The sequence below is a fragment of the Elgaria multicarinata genome, chromosome 1 (genome assembly GCF_023053635.1).
Source record: "Elgaria multicarinata webbii isolate HBS135686 ecotype San Diego chromosome 1, rElgMul1.1.pri, whole genome shotgun sequence".
NCBI lineage: Eukaryota > Metazoa > Chordata > Lepidosauria > Squamata > Anguidae > Elgaria > Elgaria multicarinata.
Genome location: NC_086171.1, coordinates 89,971,960 through 89,992,161, shown reverse-complemented (window position 1 = coordinate 89,992,161; position 20,202 = coordinate 89,971,960). Strand labels below are relative to the sequence as shown.

At 41.8% G+C, this 20,202-nt stretch overlaps 1 protein-coding gene across 2 annotated transcripts; it reads right to left on the bottom strand.

Annotated features, from left to right (window-relative positions):
• Positions 1-865: 865 nt before the first annotated feature.
• On the bottom strand, positions 866-18,152 carry CD8A (CD8 subunit alpha). 2 transcript variants are annotated; one of them, XM_063116689.1, is made up of 6 exons: positions 17,894-18,152; positions 13,001-13,345; positions 12,020-12,109; positions 5,779-5,892; positions 3,629-3,662; positions 866-926 (listed from the first exon to the last, which is right to left on the bottom strand). In XM_063116689.1, exons 1-6 carry the CDS (start codon positions 17,937-17,939, stop codon positions 908-910), a joined length of 648 nt encoding a protein of 215 aa, XP_062972759.1. In that variant the 5' UTR covers positions 17,940-18,152; the 3' UTR covers positions 866-907. The 2 variants fall into 2 exon arrangements, with proteins under 2 accessions (XP_062972759.1, XP_062972751.1); XM_063116681.1 differs by lacking the exon at positions 866-926 and adding an exon at positions 1,007-2,612.
• Between the last annotated feature and the right edge of the window lie 2,050 nt (positions 18,153-20,202).

Here is a 20,202-nt window from a genome sequence, read left to right as displayed (position 1 = left end):
AGGGGGGAGGGGGATTACCTGGGGCCGCTGCAGTGGTCTGTGCGGTGACGGCAGCAGAACCAGGGGGAGGGGGGCTTATTGGGATGCCATTTTGTTCCCCCTTCCCTGCCTCCGCTGTCTGCCGCATTGGTAGGTAAGTGGGGAAGGGGGGGCAAAGTGGTGTCCGAATATCGATCTGGACCTTCAGATCTTGCTCCGGATCCAGTTCTGGAGCTGGTCGAGGGGTGTGTGTTCCGGATTGACCCGAACCGGTTTGGGCCTGATCCGGAAGGTCCAGATCGGGATACAAAGAGGTTCGGTGGGGTGTGTGCACAGCCCTAAATGATATAATCATGGCATACTATTCTGGATGTGTGGGATAGATCTAGAAAGCAACTGGCAACCGCTTAAGTCTTCAATAATCTTGATCCTTATATTTATTTATTTTATTATATTTATAGAACATCTTTCTTCCATCATGGAACTCAAGGTGACCTACATGTGGTTACTAGGTTGTCTAACCTTCAAGCATTAACCAGACCCAGACCTCCTTAGCTTCAGGAAAGTGGATGCCTAATGTGCCTTCATGCCATGTATGTAACAATATACATACCTGCAGATATCTGAAATTTATTTTTAATAATTTTTTAATGAAAGTTCTTTATTTTCTACAGCTTTAAGATGGCCACAGGGTCATATAACCTTTTGAAAGGTGCATCAAGTCTATAAAACAGGAAGAGAGAAATGCTGGCATCGCCAGGCAAACAAACATGATTTATTCCTCATGTAGTTGGGCTGAACCAAGGTACAAAGGTTTGAGAAAATGATAGTGCAATAAATTAATTATTTTTTAAAATCATCAGTCTGTGCCAGTGGAACTTGGAGTGTGTCTGCTTAATGACGTTAAGCCTCTTCATCCCAAACACTTTCATGTATTTGCCAGAATCCTGTAGCAAAACAGTGGGAAATAAATTTGAGCCCAATAAAAGCTGAGTGATAAATAAAGACCAGGAACAGTTAATTCTTGCCAAACCAACTTTATTTCAGTGTACTATGGTAAAAACAGAACAGAACAAAAAAACCAAAACCAAAAAAGCATAGGGAGCTGTTTTAGCAGACTTAATGAAAATCCAGTACCTAGTTTTTATTGTGTACCGATGAACTTGTCATGAAAGTTTCCTTGTGAATGTTAGTGTATGCCTCTTTTTAAAATGTCAAATATATTATATATAAGCATTATGTGATACACACACACACAAGCATATTTTATCTCTTTTTTTTGCAATGTATACCTTCATAGAAAAGTACGTAATAAAAAAGGAAAATAAAAAAGTTAAATGACCAAGAGCTTTTCTACACGAGCTTGTAAAATGCTGCATCTTTTTTCAATTTTGTTGAATAATTGAGATCTGAGCTCTACACAAAGAGTTTTTCCTTTCCTGCTTTTCTGCTACATAATCTCTAGATGGCACTGTTCTATAGCAGAATAGCGCAAATATATAAGTAGTGCTTTTGCTTTCAGAAATAATACCCTATTTCCCCGGCTCTAAGAAAACCCGGAAAAGTGCTCTTAAAAAGCAGAATCATAAGTGGAGGATTACAATGTCATCTAAAGAACAACTGTGAGTAAGGAATCATGAGTGCATATAAATGCCTCTTGTAGAAAAGCTCTAATTTACAATTAGAACCTTAAAACCTCATATATATATATATATATAACACAAATTGTCATCAAACCAGCTAAAGGTGTATCCTTAGAAACCTGTAGCATCTTCACATAATCTAAACTGAGAACCATTTCAGAAGCATTTTGGGTGGGCACAAGAATCTGCCCTTTATAGCAAAAACTTTTGAAACTGCTGTAACTCAGCCATTTTTCGTAAGGCAGATTCTCCATGACAAAAATAAGGTAATATGAAAATTGCTTTGATTTTATAATGGCTAGAATTCTCAGGATTTATATCAATAGAATGCTGAAAAAGCAACTCGACTTTACATCTTTATAATCATGGCTCGGTAATAAGTAAATAATATATGTCTTTTAGCTTTATAATACAAATGGTAGAAGAACTCTAAATGTGGGCAGCGTTTTTGGCCCTGAAAGTTTTATGAAGGGCTGGGTGGTGCATCAGGGGCTGTATACACACATGAGGATTGCATCACTGGAGGTGTGATGGGGAGCTAAAGTCTAGTATGCAAATGTACATAAATGCACAAATGCACATGGACACAAAATGCCAGTGCACTGATTCACTCTATAACTGCCTGTCCAGGTAGTAACTGACCCTGGATGTGTTTGAGTTACAGCATTATCTATTAAACATTCTTATATTGTTGTAAACTGTTAAGATTTGTTTCCTAACACACAAGTGCAGGCCAGGTGATTGCAGAAGAAATTAGTATGACATACAGCAGGTGGAGAAGAGCTTTGCACAATGGGTAATTTGGAGGGTTGAGGCTAAGGCATTCATCCTTGGTATGTGTGTACAACATTATTACATCCGTCTCCTTGTATGTAATGTTGGAGGGTAGGGTGCAGTGACGGTGCATTGGGAAATTCAGTTGCAAAGTTCCAGCTCTGGTACAGGCTCTAGCGTGGTAAAGGGAGTTTTCCATTGGTTCCATTCATAGGCCTAAAGAGAAAGAGAGAGAGAGAGAAGGAGGGAGGGGGGGAAAGGAGGGGAGTCTACGTTTATGCCATACTATTGATGTGAATTAGTAAATGAGTTTAGTGAAAGGATAGCATTTGTTTCCATAGAGTTGCTGATCAATATATTGTATTTTATATTATGGTTTTATACTGGGTTGTTTTATACTTTGAATGTTTTTACTTTTTGTGAACCGCCCAGAGGCTATTGGGTGGTATAGAAATGTAATAAATAAATAAATAAATAAATAAACCCTCATCCTGTTTTCAAGGAGGCATGACTTGGCGACATTGTCAGTCTCCAGTACTTGAAGATTCAGGGGGTCACAATCCCTGTCATTAGTAAAATGTCATGGTTTATCTCAAGAAAATACTCGTTCTCATTTTAAAATATCTAGCACTCAGGTGTAAGAAAAGTGATGCCTTTTCTGGCTCTTGCAATATTTCTAGTAGTTCTACTAGTAACATGTTTTAAACCCCTCTCTCAATGTCAGTTCCCCAATTTTTGTCATACTATAGGGTCGTGGATGCTAGGTTGGCGAGGCACCTTCTCTAGGCAGGGAGGGATTGGATGTGGGGGAACTGGGATCCCGTCAGTCTATGGGTAGGTATACAGCCTTCCACTGATGGAGCAGAAGTCCCCATTTTGGGGATGTTCCTTGATCCAGCATTGCTTTTGGATGCCAGACCAAAGGTGGTTTAAACAGAAAGGGAATGTGAGAAGCTCCAAAACCAACTTTCCAAACTGGGAGAACGGGCATGCAAATGACAAATGTGGTTTAGTCTAAGCAAATGTAAAGTGATGCACATTGGGGTATAAAACCCCAACTTCAAGTATAACCTGATGGGAACTAAGCTAGCACTGACCAACCAAGAAAGAGATCTTGGGGTTGTGGTGGACAGTTTGATGAAAATGTCCAGGGAAGCCCACCAGGCTCCATTGGTACATATGTTTACCATTTCATTCTAATGGGACACAGGATTGCTGGCTGAAAGTCTCACCTTTTACACCTGCATATTCTTCTTTTTCTTAGACCTTCAGTTAAAAGATTTGGAAACAAAATAGTAAGTTACTTTATTAGTACATGTGACATTGCAGTTTTCCCCCTCTTATTAACCCCTTCATCTTTATTTTGAGTTCATCATGGTCTTGTATTTATAATTAAGTTAACCATTTTTTTCCCTTTGGGTACCTGCAGTGAATGAAGGAGGCTGAGGAGGGAGTACTTTCCTACAGGTGACTTTGTTCACGCAAATATGTGTGGCAAATCCTTCACTGGATGACCATAGTCTCACTTTTCCTAACATTTAACACTCCTTTCTCATATCCATACTAACAGATTTAGCACACTGCTACCACTGAACAAACGAAGCAGTTGACAGGTGCAGAAAAATCTAGTAGAACTAGCATTCAGAAAGAGTATAAAATACTATTACACTGCAAACATTAGCTATGGAACAAAAATGGACTAATGGCTTGTTGCAGTCACTTCTCACTAGCATTGTTTAGTTTCTCTCAACTTCTGGTTTATCAATGAGAAACTAATCTAAAAAAATGGTCATCATACCTCTGGCTCATTAGCCATGCAAAGAAGACCATGGTCAGTAGCAAGACAAAGAAAGGCCAGAACAGATGCCCATTATCACAATGCTAAACAAGGATCTTTCCCTCCTTTTATCCAAATATCTCCTGAATTTACGCTGCCTCAGTGTGCAGAGGACAGAAATCCCAATCAGAGTGTGTAAAGCTCTGCCCAAAGAAAACTCAGAAATAAATTCCACTGATTTCAATAAAGCTTACTCCCAGATATATGAATATAGGATTGCAGCCATAAACTCTTAAGATCAGCTGGAAACACTACCTGACTATTTCTATTTGTATGCTGCACAATTCAGAAAGTTGATAGAGAATGAGCATCTTTCCGGAAGTTGAAAGACATCTTAAAAATATCTGATAGACTTTCAGCCTGCAGAACAGCTGTTAGCTGGGATTTTAATTGCTCAAGGCCCATTGGACATGTAATGCAGTGTACTTCCAACACACCCCCCCCACACAACCCAGTGCAATAATATCACATAACCCTCAAGACCATATTCCAGTGCTTAGTCTGAAAATGACTGACATGTAATATGTTTTGACTCATTAATCAAGACATACTATATTAAATTAAGTAGGTTCTTTATAATTAATCAAATAAACAAATAAAATAAATAAATCTACCTGTTCAGTGTAATAATATTTTTTCTTAATCCCACCTGGTCCTGACTGAAAAGCTGAATTACAAATCTTGCAGTACTCTATAAATAGCTCTTAAAACCAAGACATTTGTTTTTTCTTCCTGGGGATTTGCTTTGGCGTTCCTTTAGGCTACCCTGGGCGTAAGCCCCATTGAACACAGAGGGACTTACTTCTGAGCATACATTACACTGTTGATCACACGTATATCTTCAGTACCAGCTCCCTCTATCTGGTATCTCTTATTCATTTGTGGTCATCTCTAACAGAAATTATATTGTCCATATAAAAGCTGCTATTAACCAGTGGCTAAAAAAATTAGCACTCTTGACCAGACCATCATGTAGGTGCCTGGCTAGCACTTCAGATCTGTCTGATTTGGCCAACATTTACATAATTTATCCTTACATACCGGCAGCCATACATGTAGCCTGTGCACTGTACTATATGGTCTTCTTATCTGTATTTCACATCCAGCCTTTTTAAAGGCAAAAACTGGTATTGTGCAAAATAGGCCTAGAAATTAGGTTTTGGATGAATGTGTTGTAACTCCTTTCATCCAAGCTTCTACGCCCAAATCTTTACCAGGGCTTTAAAATATTCATCAGATATTTGTTTTCACTTAACCATTGTCTCTGTGTGCATGTCTGTACAAAGATTTGTTTTCTAGCCTCTTCCCCCTCTTTTTCGACATCCCTGCAGATACAGCAATGTAGGAAAAAGTACAGCTATTAAGGGAGAAGAAAACAAGCATGGTCTGTACGTAGGTGGGGCACCATTTCACTAGGGAACAAGAAGCGGAGGGTTATAAGAAGATGCCCTTGCGGACATGGTCCATAGTTTTATGCTAACCTCTCCCACATGGCCCACCTCCCAATCCAAACCATGAGACAGAGCGGAAAGGACATTCTCTTACCACAGCAAACCGACATGGTGATCACCACGATTACTAGCAGAACGAAGCAACCACCAGCTAAGGGAGCGAAGATGTACAGGTCACAGGGCAACTTCATACTACTTGACTCCGTCTCTGCAGAAATGATGCGTGCTAAAAATTACTCCTGATGCAATAGTCAATCATCAGTTTTTGACCCTCTCCCCCATTCCCTACCATGTTTCTAAGCTTCACTGTTGTCGTGAAACTTAACCTTGGCTTGCACCACTTAAAGCAGCAGGAGGAACCAATGCATCATGGCTTGTTGTCTGGAACAACCCACAGTGGATTAGCATGTTGGCCGAATCCCGATGGCTTACCACAGGGTGGGGTACTTTGGGGAAACCACCCATCCTGATACCCTATATGCTGCTATAGGGGTTGTTTTACCCCCAATGGGTTGACCTGTCATCCGAACCCACCATGGGTAAAAGGCATCGCACAGCAAGTCGCTCAGCAAGAGGGGCAGAAACTCCATGCGCTCTTGCCAAGCAATCGCAGCCAAGCTACATGCAGTGCCTATTTTTCCTTGCCAGTGACAGCTCTTCAACCTGTGCCCGAACGGCACTTTGGAGGGGCTGACACTGGTTCACTTTGTCCTGTTGCTCCTTCCATCCCTGCTCTCAGATCACAGTTAGAGCCCATTTCAAATTTGTTTTCTTTTTTGTGTGTGCAAAAATGGGAAGGGGATTTTTTTTTTGCATTTTCCTGGCCCCTTGGAATGCTTGGAATAATAAAATATTATTATTTTAATATTATAAATGGCTGTCCAGCTGCCTCTTGAAGGCCTCTAGTGTGGGAGAGGCCACGACCTCCCTAGGTAATTGGTTCCATTGTTGTACTGCTCTAACAGTCAGGAAGTTTTTCCTGATGTTCCTTCAAAATTATTTGAAGGAACGCCTCCTCCCATATGTACCTGCCTGGACCTTAAGATCATCCACAGGGGCCCTTCTCTGTGAGCCCCTGCTGAAGGAAGTGAGGCAGGTGGCTACTAGGAGGAGGGCTTTCTCTGCTGTGGCACCCTGGTTGTGGAATGAGCTCCCCAGAGAGGTCCGCCTGGTGCCTACACTGTACTCTTTTTGTCGCCAGCTGAAGACCTTTTTATTTTCTCAGTATTTTACATCTAAATTTAAACTTTGCTGTTTTAATTCTGTATTTTAATCCTATATCGATTTCTGCTGTGTGGTTTTATCCTGGTTGTGCTTTTTATATTGTATTTTGTATTTGGGTTTTTAGATTGTTGGATGTTTTATTATGTTCTTAATGGTTTTATTTTTTGTGAACCGCCCAGAGAGCTTTGGCTATTGAGCAGTATAAAAATGTAATAAATAAATAAATAAAATTATTATTATTATTAAATGTGAATTTTCAGAGTTGCTTAAGTGCACAGAAATATTCCGGATTGGCTTGCCTGTACCCTTGTATGTGAGTTGTCAAACATGCAAGGTTGGTCTGTATAGAGGTTGGTTTGGCAGCCTTTGACAGCTGGCAGGTGGGGAAAGAGGGTGCAGACCACTCCCTTAGCAGGGTGAACTCTGGGGTTCAAAAGCTTGCCCTGATCCTGGGGGTGCTCTGCTAAGAATCCCTGAGTCCCCAGCAACTGTTTTTCAGGGTGCCCGCTGAAGCACCCTGTTTTTTGCTCCCAAATTGCTTCTGATTCGACAGCTGTAGTGCTAGAGACAGTTTCTGTGTTTGGGAGCAAAACAATGGGGTGGCATGCACTCTTCTATAAAATGCTGTTGGTGCTGACTCAGGGAGGGCTGTATAGAAGGAGGGGACCCCCAAGGGTCGGGTCAACCCTCTAAATCCTGGGAGAAACACCTGGGTAAGCAGTTGATCTTGAGCACTTTGACACGTGGGGGAAAGTGCTCAAGATCACCCACTTATCTAAGTGATCCCTCAGGCCTGAAGTCTTGCCCCAGTCCTTGGGGGTGCCCCCCTCTTCTCCACCCCTCCCCAACTTGGCAGCAACTGTTTTTTAATAAAAAACAACAACATATGCCATCCCTTTTTCGTGCCTAGGTGTGACTTTTGCCGCAGTCAGTGCAAACAGGAGAGAAAAGGGGGTGGCATGAATATCTGTTTGAAAAGCACTCCCAGTCATCAAGAGAGAGACTTTTTCCAGCAGCTACATGCCAGCTACATTTGCACTGACTGACTGTGGCAACCTTTGACAGCTCCTTTAACAAGAAATTAAAGGGCAACCAGGATGATCAGGGGTCTGGAAACAAAGCCCTATGAAGAGAGCCTGAAAGAACTGGGCATGTTTAGCTTGGAGAAGAGGAGATCGAGGGGAGACATGATAGCACCCTTCAAATACTTAAAAGGTTGTCACACAGAGGAGGGCCAGGATCTCTTCTCGATCCTCCCAGAGTGCAGGACATGGAATAACGGGCTCAAGTTGAAGCCAGATTCCAGCTGGACATCAGGAAAAACTTCCTGACTATTAGAGCAGTACGACAATGGAACCTTACCTAGGAAGGTTGTGGGCTCTCCCACACTAGAGGCCTTCAAGAGGCAGCTGGACAACCGTCTGTCAGGGATGCTTTAGGGTGGATTCCTGCATTGAGCAGGATGTTGGACTCGATGGTCTTGTAGGCCCCTTCCAACTCTGCTATTCTATGATTCTATGAAATGCAAATTTATTTTATTTTATTTTTTAAAAGGGACACCTGCACACATTCCGTGTGCCTTCATGGCGCCAGGTTGGCGCTGCTCCATGGCAAAACCCCGCAGTATCGCTGCTGCGGTGTAGCAGAGAGAAACCTTGACAGACGTTAGGGTCTCCTCCTGTCTTCCGGCCACCAATCCAAGCTCACCTTCTGCCCTGGAATGCCCGTAGCACTGGAGCAAGGACAGACAGCGGAAGAGCTGTGCTGACCTGGCTCCCACAGGAACAGTCAGGGCAAGTCCTCAAATTTTCCTGCGCATCTTGACTTCTTTGCCCTGCAGTGGCTCCAAATTGGTGGCTGTGTCATATAACCTAGGCAGCACCAAGTCAGAGACACTGTGAGGCAAAGACCATATTTAGACAGCCTTTCTGTCAGCCAATTTATTCTCCTCCCCCTATCTCTTTTTACCTTTCACCTTTTCTTGGTGGCTGGGTATACTGCAGTCAAAAGTATTAGCCTACAGCCACCCAGAACCTGCAACCAAGTTGTGTGTGTGTGTGTGTGTGTATCATGGCAAATTCTAATAGAGGGAGCAAAGGAATCCCTTTCTTATCTGCACAGCATTCGTAGTATAATCTCAAATATGGCCCTAAGTAGCCAAGGATCCGGACATTTATTTAACACATTCATATCCTTCCTTTCCTCAATAGAGTTCATGCAACTAACAACAATACATTTTGAACTATAATGTTATAAGGAAAAAATAGAAAATACAAGCAGCTATTAAACATCAATTTCATTGGACAGCTCCCAAAGTTAAAAGCAATTCAGTTAAATTCACTCATGCCCCAAAAGCCTTCCTAAAGAGGTTTCCTGGGGGTTGTCTATACTGTTTAAAAGCCCTACGGTGGCTGCGGGGTGACGCTGTATGGGTTATATGATGCAACAGCCACCTCACAGCCAATGTGGGGCTTTCCCATGAAGCTGCACACTGGAAAAACTGGAGTGAAGTCACTAAGGCCCTTCTGCCCTCTATCCTTGCTCTAGCATTGCACTGGGGGCGTTTCTGGCCAGAAGGTAACCTTTAATTGGTTGCTGGAAGCTGTGCGTGGGCCCGGCGAGCCAAATGGCTGCCAAAATGCCCTCGCTGCCTCCTGCAGTATGGATTACTCGCTACCACTCCACGGGGCGCCGTGAAGGCAGGGCCTTTGAAGAAACCTTCAGAGAACCAGCAAAGAGGAGAAGAACATAGTGGGGGACACCCGGCCTGACAATTATACTACCATTTAGATACATTGTCTGGCCGTGGGAGCTCTCTCTCTTTCTTCCATACTACCTGGAACCCCACTGTCATTCAAATCTCTTCTCTTTCGCTTTAAGCCTCCTATATTTGGAAAAAGCCCTTTGGGTGCAATCCTATCCATGTTTAGACAGAAAAACTCCTACGCAGCCTTCCCCAGTCAGACTTTTTTCTGTCTAAACAAGCATAGGATTGCACACTTACCAATCTGGCACTGCAGTGAAACGGACTCCAGTTAAGTCACAGTTTAAGCCTCTCTCTCCCAACTTGTATTTAACATTGACTGTTAAAAATATGAAATATTACTATGGTATAGATCAGCCTTCCCCAACCTGGTACCTTCTAGCTGTTTTGGACTACAACGCCCAGCATCCCTGATCACTGGCCATGCTGGGTAGGACTGATGGGAGTCCAAAATGACTGGAGGGTGCCAGGCTGGAGAAGACTGGTTTAGATTAAAGGGATAAAGTTATACAGCAATGGTGTCTGAGATCTGTAATAACCCACCACATTAACTGCTACAGGGACCGGAAAACCTCTAATACTTTATTGGTATGTTTTTCCATCCAACTCAAAACTTCCTGGAACTATGAATTTTGAAAGTACTGAATGTTTAGTCCCTCTTTATCTTCAAAGTGCCATTAACATAACATGTTGTGGCAGTTCTATGTTTTGGGTGTCCTTGAGTACGATCCCTTGCGTCACTGAATACTCTCACCTCCTTCTTGCTTCTGTGCACAGCACGCATGGACTTGCCCTGTCCCTCTGGCCCCAATCCACACCACCTATCAGAGGGAGGGGGCAAGGTACGTGGAGGCTGCTGCTCCTGTCACTGCTCAAAACCAAAGAGCAGTAGCTGCAGGGTCAGGAGCAAGATGCTGGACCTCATGAAATAGTTATTGTGCTGCTAGATAAGAGATGCATCATTGGATCATAGAATAGCAGAGTTGGAAGGGGCCTACAAGGCCATCGAGTCCAACCCCCTGCTCATTGCAAGAATATACCTTAAAGCATCCCTGACAGATGGCTGTCCAGCTGCCTCTTGAAGGCCTCTAGTGTGGGAGAGGCCACGACCTCCCTAGGTAATTGGTTCCATTGTCGTACTGCTCTAACAGTCAAGAAGTTTCTCCTGATGTCCAGCTGTAATCTGGCTTTCCTTTAACTTGAGCCCATTATTCCGTGTCCTGCACTCTGGGAGGATCGAGAAGAGATCCTGGCCCTCATCTGTGTGACAACCTTTCAAATATTTGAAGAGTGTACACACAATAAGCCTGTGTGCACCAGTTGCTGGGGAACATGGGTGGTAGGGTGCTGTTGCACCATGTCCTGCTTGTTCATCTCTGGCCAATGGCTGGTTGGCCACTGTGTGAACAGAGTGCTGGACTAGATAGACCCTTGGTCTGATCCAGCGTGGCACTTCTTATGTTCTTATGCTGTCATGTCTCCCCTCAATCTTCTTTTCTCCAGACTAAACATGCCCAGTTCTTTCAGTCTCTCCTCATAGGGCTTTGTTTCCAGACCCCTGATCGTCCTCATTGCCCTCCTCTGAACCTCCTCCAGCTTGTCTGCGTCCTTCTTGAATTGTGGAGCCCAGAACTGGATGCAATACTCAAGATGAGGCCTATCCAGTGTTGAATGATCCCAGTACCCTGGAATGCACTGTTTTCTTTCCAGTCACTTGAATTGCAGGGGTCACTGACACCATTTAAAAATATATATGAAATCCATATATTAAAAACAAACAAAAAACCCCAGCAAAGAGGGGGATTTGAAACAATACAGAACAAGTGGCCCTTATTATAGTGCTAGATTATGTATGTATTTATCTATTCATTTATTTATTGTGTTTATTTACACCGTACTTCTTGGATGGAACTCAAAGGTTCCCAACTAGGCACTCATCCAGGGGCATTAATCCTGTAAATGCTGTTACTTTTAATAGCATTTAACAACGTTAAGTTTGTTTTTAATGGACCCCAGAATTGTTTTTTAAATGGATACTGTTGTTTTTATACTGTTTTTATGTTTTTGATGTTTTTAAAATTGTGTATACTTTTAATGTTTACTATTTTTAATTGTTGTAAACTGCCCAGAGAGCTTCGGCTGTGGAGCGGTATATAAATGTAATAAAATAAATAAATAAAATAATAAATAACCAGGCTTAGCATCAACAAACTTACTGCATCCCGGGTCTTCTTAGACCATATCTTGGGCTAGAAGTGGCACGGGTTATAAAAACGGTTTTACATATTTTTGTATGCCTTTGGGTCACTTATGACCTCAGAATTGTAGGAGAATTAAGGAAACATACCTGATACCTTGGGAGATAGACATCTAATGTTCTGTGTTACTGGTCTGGTTGAAACCTTGTGTGGGATGGTGGGAGGCATGGGAGAAGGCTCTGCAAACAAAATAAAGATGGAAGGCATTTTCTACCCGTTTACTGTAGCTAGCCTTAAGGCATGAGGGATAGGCTCTAATCGTCGTCTTCCTACTGGACTCCAAAGTTGTGGCCTGCTATGGAAAGGAAAGGAACTGACTCTTGGAGGGACACCAGCTTTCGCTGACATTTTCTTGGCAGGCTTTATAGCGGGGTGGTTTGCCGTTGCCTTCCCTGGCCATGATTCCCTTTCCCCCAGCTAACTGGGTACTCATTTTACCGACCTCTGGAGGATGGAAGGCTGAGTCGACCCGATCCGGCTGCCTGAAACCAGCTTCCACTGGGATCGAACTCAGGCCGTGGGGAGAGCTAGTTCGGCCTGCTAGCTCAGCCTGCTATGAGGAGGCCAAAAAAGGAGAACCCCAATAGGGATGCTAAAAAAATCCAAAGGCAAAGGCGTGGGAGGAACTGGAACAGGAAAGCAAGATGTTGGAGCACCTGTCCTTTCCTTTAAAACCTGAGACAAAAAAGGGTCAATAGCTGATAGAACTCTTCAACTCCCCTGCAGTGAGCACCAGCTCTTGAACCAGATGCAGAAAGAGAAGGAGACCTGTCCTTGTCACCCCCTTACCAAACCATTTCTTATTCGAAAGACAATAATAGTTTTGTTCTGTAGTATTGGGTAGAAAGGAGTCTGAGCAAATAGTGGTTGGGGGCAGAAGAAATGGGAACCCCCTCAAGATTATCCTGGCCAAGAGCAATAAACAGCTAAGGGCAGGAAAGTAAGAGAAGGGAGGCTCCCCACCTCACTCTGAAGAAGCGTCAAGAAGGAAAAGCAACCAGCCTGGCAGAGAAGGGTGTGCAAAGGCTCATCATTTGCAGTGGACATTAAAGACGTATGATGGAGCTTACTTGGCAGGTGGACTTCGAGGCCTGAACTGAAGAACAGGGCCTGGTTGCGATGGAGAATGCAGTAATAGATGCCCTGATTCTCCTCCTCGAAGCTGGCAATAGTTAGCTGGTAATTGTTTCCAGCTTTTTCTGCTTTATAGCCATTGATGATTTCTGGTGTCGTCTTTGACCTTACAGAGACATAGGTGATGAACTGGGTAGTGTGGTCACTTCTCTGAAGGACCCAGTACACCCCAATTTCCATGTAGCTGGACACACACTGCAGGCGCACTTCAGTTTTAAAGGCTTTGGGAGGGTTGCTGGTCATCTTGATTTCCACCCTGTTTGTTTCGGACCTGCCACAGCCTAAAGGGAGGAGAAAGGCTCATTAGTTTGTTCTCTAACTGCAGCCAAAGATTCTGAAGCATATTGTTGTTATTACAAGCACTTTTATGTGTCTCTCTGCTGGCTGACATTTTGCTGATATCCTAAAATGTAATATTGTATAAATGCAAAGGTCATTATCCCTCATGCATATGAGCAGCATAGATGGGTTAATGTTTTAGGTCATTCATTCCACTGAAATGGATGCCTCAGCCTTAAATTGGTTTTGTCCGTTTTGATCATTTGTGTGCCTTAATTTTTTAAATTGTATTTTACTGTTTCTTACTACTTTGTTAGCCAACCTAGGAACATAAATTTATATTGAAAATGTTGGCTATAAATGGCACAAGATTCCAGTCAGAACTCATAAATCCACTCTAGTAACTGTGACATAAACAGTACTTTGTAAGTTAGCAACAGAATACAAGACATCAAAATCTGCTGGTTTGATTGCTTATATATTTAATGTATAATGGTTTGGGGCCAGGTTATTTGAAGGAACGCCTCCTCCTATATGTGCCTGCCCGGACCTTAAGATCATCCACAGGGGCCCGTCTCCGTGAGCCCCTGCCAAAGGAAGTAAGGCAGGTGGCTACTAGGAGGGCTTTCTCTGCTGTGGCACCCCGGCTGTGGAACGAGCTCCCCAGAGAGGTTCGCTTGGCACCTACATTGTTTTCTTTCCATCGCCAGCTGAAGACCTTTTTATTTTCTCAGTATTTTAACACCTAATTTAACTTAAATTTAAACTTTGTTGTTTTAATCTCATATTTTAACCTATGTTAATTTTTGCTGTGTGGTTTTATCCTGGTTGTGCTTTTTATATTGTATTTCGTATGTGTGTTTTAAATTTGTTGGTTGTTTTTATGCTCTTCGTGGTTTTTAATTTTTGTGAACCGCCCAGAGAGCTTCGGCTGTTGGGCGGTATAGAAATGTAATAAATAAATAAATAAATAAAGAAAGAAAGAAAGAAAGAAAGAAAGCCTCTTTTTTAAACATAGCTGAGGTGATGAAGACCACCAAACAATATTATTAATACAATCCAAATAAAAGAAATTAATGTTGCGGCCAGACGCCATCTAGTTTTCACTTGTCACAAAAAATAAAACAAAATCCTGAATGTCTACAATGATCTTGGCACGTACTAAATGGCTTGCTTGTGCCTTCAAGGGCTGAAATCCTCTTTCTGGGAGAGCCGTGTTAGTCCCTTTAGCAAGCACGGTTGGGGAAAGCCCAGTTGCAGTGCCGCTGGCTGCCCTGAACATTTACCACCTCATAGCTAGGTCCCAACAGCAGCAGGAGGGCAGAAATCGTGTAATAATATTGATAGTGTGCACTGCATTCCAAAGGGCAGATGATTGCTTTGGAGGTCATTAGCTAGTCACATTTACAGTGCTTCAAAAAGCCCACCAAGGGGTGGGAAATTCCTCCCAGCAGCTGTCCAGGTCTTCAAGGCCAAAATCATCCCTCAGATTCTCTATGGGGCACCAATCTGGTTCCCGTGTTCTAAATGCTCCTATGAGGGCATTCAGTCATCTTTCCTTAGGGTGTTATTTGGTGTTCCCAAGTGTGTCTCTGGAGCTGTCCTTAAGTTAAGGGCTGTTCTGAATTCTGTTAACTGTCTGGCTTGGATCCATGCTACCCATTTCTGGCTTCGCTGCAAGTTGGCACTTCCAACAAATTCCCTGGTATCCAAGATCCTGTCAGACCATTTTGAATCTCCCTGGTCAAAGTCCATGACAAGCAAAATCAACTCAGTAGGGCTTTCTTCTTCTATGTTACTATCAAGGGATTTAGCTAGTGCCAAATCAATAGTGAAACCGAGGCTGCTTGATATAGACGTGCAAGTCCTCCAGAGTGCTGCTCGGGGTCCATGCTCCCCCCCCCCAGTCCCTAGGACTACCAGCCTCCTTTTGCAAAGATGGGATGCCTTACCTGCGCTGGTTAACAATTCCCAAATACAGGAGAGCATTCTCACTGGCCAGATTTAACGTCCTTCCCTCTAAACTTTTAGATGGCAGATACAACAAAATCCCTCTGCTCAACAGATGCTGTCCCTGTAACAATACTGAGGTGGAAACAGTATCACACGTGTTACTGTTCTGTAGATTTTACCAAGGGGCTAGGAATGATCTTCTGAACCCCATTTTACAATCTTTTCCTGGTCACCCAACTGAATTCTTAATGTCCCTTTTACTTCGGAACTCAGACAAATCAATCACCGAGCAAGTGGCCAAGTTTTTGAACCTGGCCATTTCTATTAGATCCTCTATGATTACTTGTCTTTTTAATAGCTAATTGTATGCTCAGTCCTTTTGTATGTAATTTTTGTTGGAATGGTCTATTGACTGCAATAAACTGTTTATTGTTGTGCCTGTCAAACAAATAAAGGTTTTTAATTTATTTATTTTAAGAACATAAGAACCAGACTGTTGGATCAGACCAAAGGCATATCTGGTCGAGCATCCTATTTCCCACACTGGACAACTAGATGTTTTTGGGAGGCCTACAAGCAGGACGGGGATGCAATAGCACCCTCTCGCTCAAATTCCCCAACAAATGGTGTTCAGGGGCATACTCCCTCAGGTCCTTGAGGTCGTATATTGTCATGAGGACTAGCAAACATTGATTATTGGTAGCTTCCCTGAATTTGTTTAGTCCCATTTTTAAGTCATCTGCGTTGATGGCCATCACCATATCTTGTGGATGAGATTTCCATAGTTTAATTATGTGCGTTGAAGTACTTCCTTTTATCTGTCCTGAACCTCATTTCATTCAGCTTAATTGCATGACCTGGGTTCTAGTATTATGAGATACAGTCTTGCTTTATATTCCTTAACTGATCAAACATATATATTCGAGTACTTCCAACCCATGCCATATTGCAACGATCTTTAATCATGACATTTTTGTTCTTCTATATTACACAGATTACCATTTATTATTTGGAACAATTATCTTAACATACTGGCCACAATCCAGCACAGAATTCAGTGTGTTGAAATCCACTGATTTTATTGAGCTTTGGCATGCCTAATTCTGCAGTGGATTCTGGCAATTGTTTAACATTTTACAAACTAGCCAGCCAACAAATCCTCACAAACAGAGCTGAGCATTATTTCTCAGGGGACAGTCTATTCCATTTAAGCAGAGCTTTTTGCTGATTCGGAAAACCTCTTGTGAGCCAATTTTATTATAGAATCATAGAATAGCAGAGTCAGAAGGGGCCTGCAAGGCCATCGAGTCCAACCCCCTGCTCAATGCAGGAATCCACCCTAAAGCATCCCTGACAGATGCTTGTCCAGCGGCCTCTTGAAGGCCTCTAGTATTGGTTGTTGATGTTCCTCCATCAAGTTTCATGATAATGCCATAATAGTCAACTCCCTTAAAAACTGTCTGACACCTTAATATACTGTTCATACTGCAAAAGGGCTGCTATTTATCATTAAGTTGGGACATTTGCTCCTGTTGGAAGTCAATTTTTCAATTATTATTTATTACGGTCACAGACCAGCAAAATCAGTATAAAACATACAAAGGATAGATAAAAAGTGACATAAAAACAAAATACAGCTTTGTGAAATTCCTTCTCTCAGGAGGATTGCAACATTATTTTTCTAATTTGCGTTGAGGTCATAAGAAACTTAGAGACCCTTTCAGTAATATGGGAGGACACATCCCTTAAACAAATGAATACCACGGTTGTGTGTTTACATCCAGAAAAGGCTATTAATAATGGAAAGATTAAATCCTTTTTGCATTCTTCATACATGTTACAATGCAAAACGACATGTTCGACAGATTCTATTACTCCAGAACCATAGGGACATATCCGTTCATTAGCTGGGATTTTACTAAATCGTCCTTCTAGTAGTGCTGATGGCAACACATTAAAGCGAGCAAGGGTAAATGCTCTTCTGTACTTTGGAATGGTTAACACATACAGATAAGAAGCTGCAGTGGGTCCGTAGTTATTGATGTTATTATAGAGCAATGGAGAGCAAGATTTCTAATATAGGGTTATTGGATTTGCAATTTCCAGAGGGGCAGCCGTGTTAGTCTGTTGCAACGAAAAATACAGCAAACTCTTCATTGCTTTTATTTTTTAACTTATTCAATCTATTTGGTTCTTTTGTTGTTGTTGTTAATTAATTTCCTCCTTTTTTGCTACTTGGTTGGTTTGAGCATCTGGCCAGATAGTTGGGGGTTACATACGCAGTTCAAAAAGCATCCAACAAGCTCTGCGTGACTTTGAATTTGTTTCTCAGCAATAGCCGCCCCATTTCATTCCACATGGCAAACAGCTTTTGAAACTTAGAGGAATTTCTAAAGATGTTGCGGTATAGCATGGAAATCAAATATTCCAAGAAAAGAAAGCCCAAAGTTTGTGCTGTATGAACTGGATTCCTAAATATTATTATTATTATTATTATTATTATTATTATTATTATTATTATTATTATTATTATTATTATTCAATTGTAACTTACTTAGATACCGAGAAAAGACCTAAAGTAGTAGTACCATACTCACCAAGCATCAGACCAAGGAGCCCTAGGAAAAAAGAAATTCTAGCCATATTCTGCTTTTTCAAGCTGCCTCCAGCAAAGGCACAGGTGAGCAAGTGTTAGTTTGATAGTTATTGAAGTAGGACTTGCTTAGTGGAAAGGATGTGATGTCAGCCACCCCCCCTTAACAGAAGGGGCTTTGCTCTTTCAAGCAGACATGAGTTGAACAAGAAGAAACTTAACAAATCCCATTCTTCTGCTGCTTCTGCTTCTCAAATACAGCAATAAAAAACAAAAATGTGTGTGTGTGGACACACCCACCCACCCACCCCAAAAGAGAGAAACAGGAAGAGAAGGAAAGAATATATCACAAAACGTTCATGTAAAATAAGCATTGACATCTACCTTAATATATAAAAAAAAGGAAAAAAGAAGGATGTAACATTTCCATTTCAAAGACATATGTTAATATAAGCAGTCCATAAATCTAACTAAGCATCCATATGAAATTGATGGCTATAGGAGATACGTTAAATACAGGAACAGCAGTAAGGTCTTCAGTCTATTGATTAAGTGGTGGGTGTTTATCCTTCCAAGGTTGAAGTATTAAATCTCTTTGCAACTTCAAAGTCTCTCAGTATCCACTTTTGCTGTCTAAAACTTAAAATGTAATTTGAAAGTGCAGGGACTTCCCTTATTATCAACGTTTTTCGAGAACAAAATTTCTAGAAGCAATGAGTGCTAACAAAAAAAGAAGTGACTCTAAGACATGCCCACAACAAATGCCTTAGTGAGGCATTGTCTTCATTACATTGCCAGCATCTGGCAAAGCTTCTTCTTAACAAGCCTCTGTGGTGTCCAATATAACCAAAAGATCATTTTGTTGTTGCTGCTGAATCAAACTCAATTTTAAACCTACAGAAATAGTACATATGGAAGTTAGGGCAACTTTCCATTAATTAAGGTGTACAGAGCATTCAAACTCCTTATTCCATTCCTCTCTGACATTCTGAACATATGAACTTTGCATGTGAAGTCTCTCTCACTGCTAAAGTTGTTAGTGGTGGAGGAATTCGTTTCTTTTTAATATATATCTAGACTGTGATGCCATACAGCCAGAAAGAAGTGCCAAAGAAGTTGACTCCAAAACAACATGTGGAACAGTATGAAAAGAAAAGGTTGTTTTCCAGCCATTGGTACGAGTTAAGAAATAAGGGACGTACTAAACCGAAGGACACCGAATGGCCATTGAAAAGCATTGTGTCATTCCGAATGGCCATAGGAAATCATTGAAAGAGTTTAGGGATCATCTACAAATTAAAATACTTAAAGGAGTTGAACAAGTTCAATGAAACATGTATCAAGCCCAGAGTCTTAGGATGCTTGGGTTGCTGATTTCAACCTCCTCAAGCATTTTCAGCTTCATCTGGTTCTTAAGGGGCTTGTGGTATCATTCCCATGTATACCTATGGCTACTTTGATGCAGGCCTGCATTGTTGTGAGGAGAGGGTGCTGGAGGGGGGGGCATATGTAAACATGGTAATAATCTGTGGCAGTTTTTGGCAACCTCTCCTCCACTCATTTTGGTCTTTTTGAACTGGTGCCTATGAAGCGTTGCATGAAACTGCAGTCACCTTCTCTTTACTGTATTCTGTTTTCTTTTTATGTTTGGAGATGATCCCTAGAAACCACTGTGTTGGGGGTCATAGGAATTGTTTCCCCAAACCACTTTGTTAGTTTGTATTTTGATTCTGTGTGGTTTTCTATGAAAACTAAATGTTTAACTCCTTTAAGTATTTTAATTTGTAGATGATCCCTAAACTCCTTCAATGATTTCCTATGGCCATTCGGAATGACACAATGCATTTCAATGGCCATTCGGTGTCCTTCGGTTTAGTACGTCCCCAAATTAGGAACACGTCATCAATGTAGCGCAACCAGATGGTCAATTCTTATCCAAAGACATTGTTGGCAAAGATGTGTTGTGTTTCAAATTCTTCCATATAAAGATTTGCAATTTCAGGTGCCAGAGGGCATCCCATTGGTCTGAAAATAAAACTGCTTTTTAAAAGAAAAATAGTTCTTCTGCAGTGCTATTTCAGCTAGTGTGTGTAAAAAAATGAGAAGGAGGCTGTTGTGTCTTTCTTTTCAGTATTTTATAAGATATAAAATACTGGGATTCTGGGATTCTTTTTGAGGAGAAATTCATATTCTGATCTGCTAATCCACTCCATGATGACGCCTTCTTCCAAGATGTTATGGACTCCGGAAAGTATACTTTTTGTAGGGTCATGATTTATGGCAGGACAGGTGACTGCAAAGTGCCCCATGGTC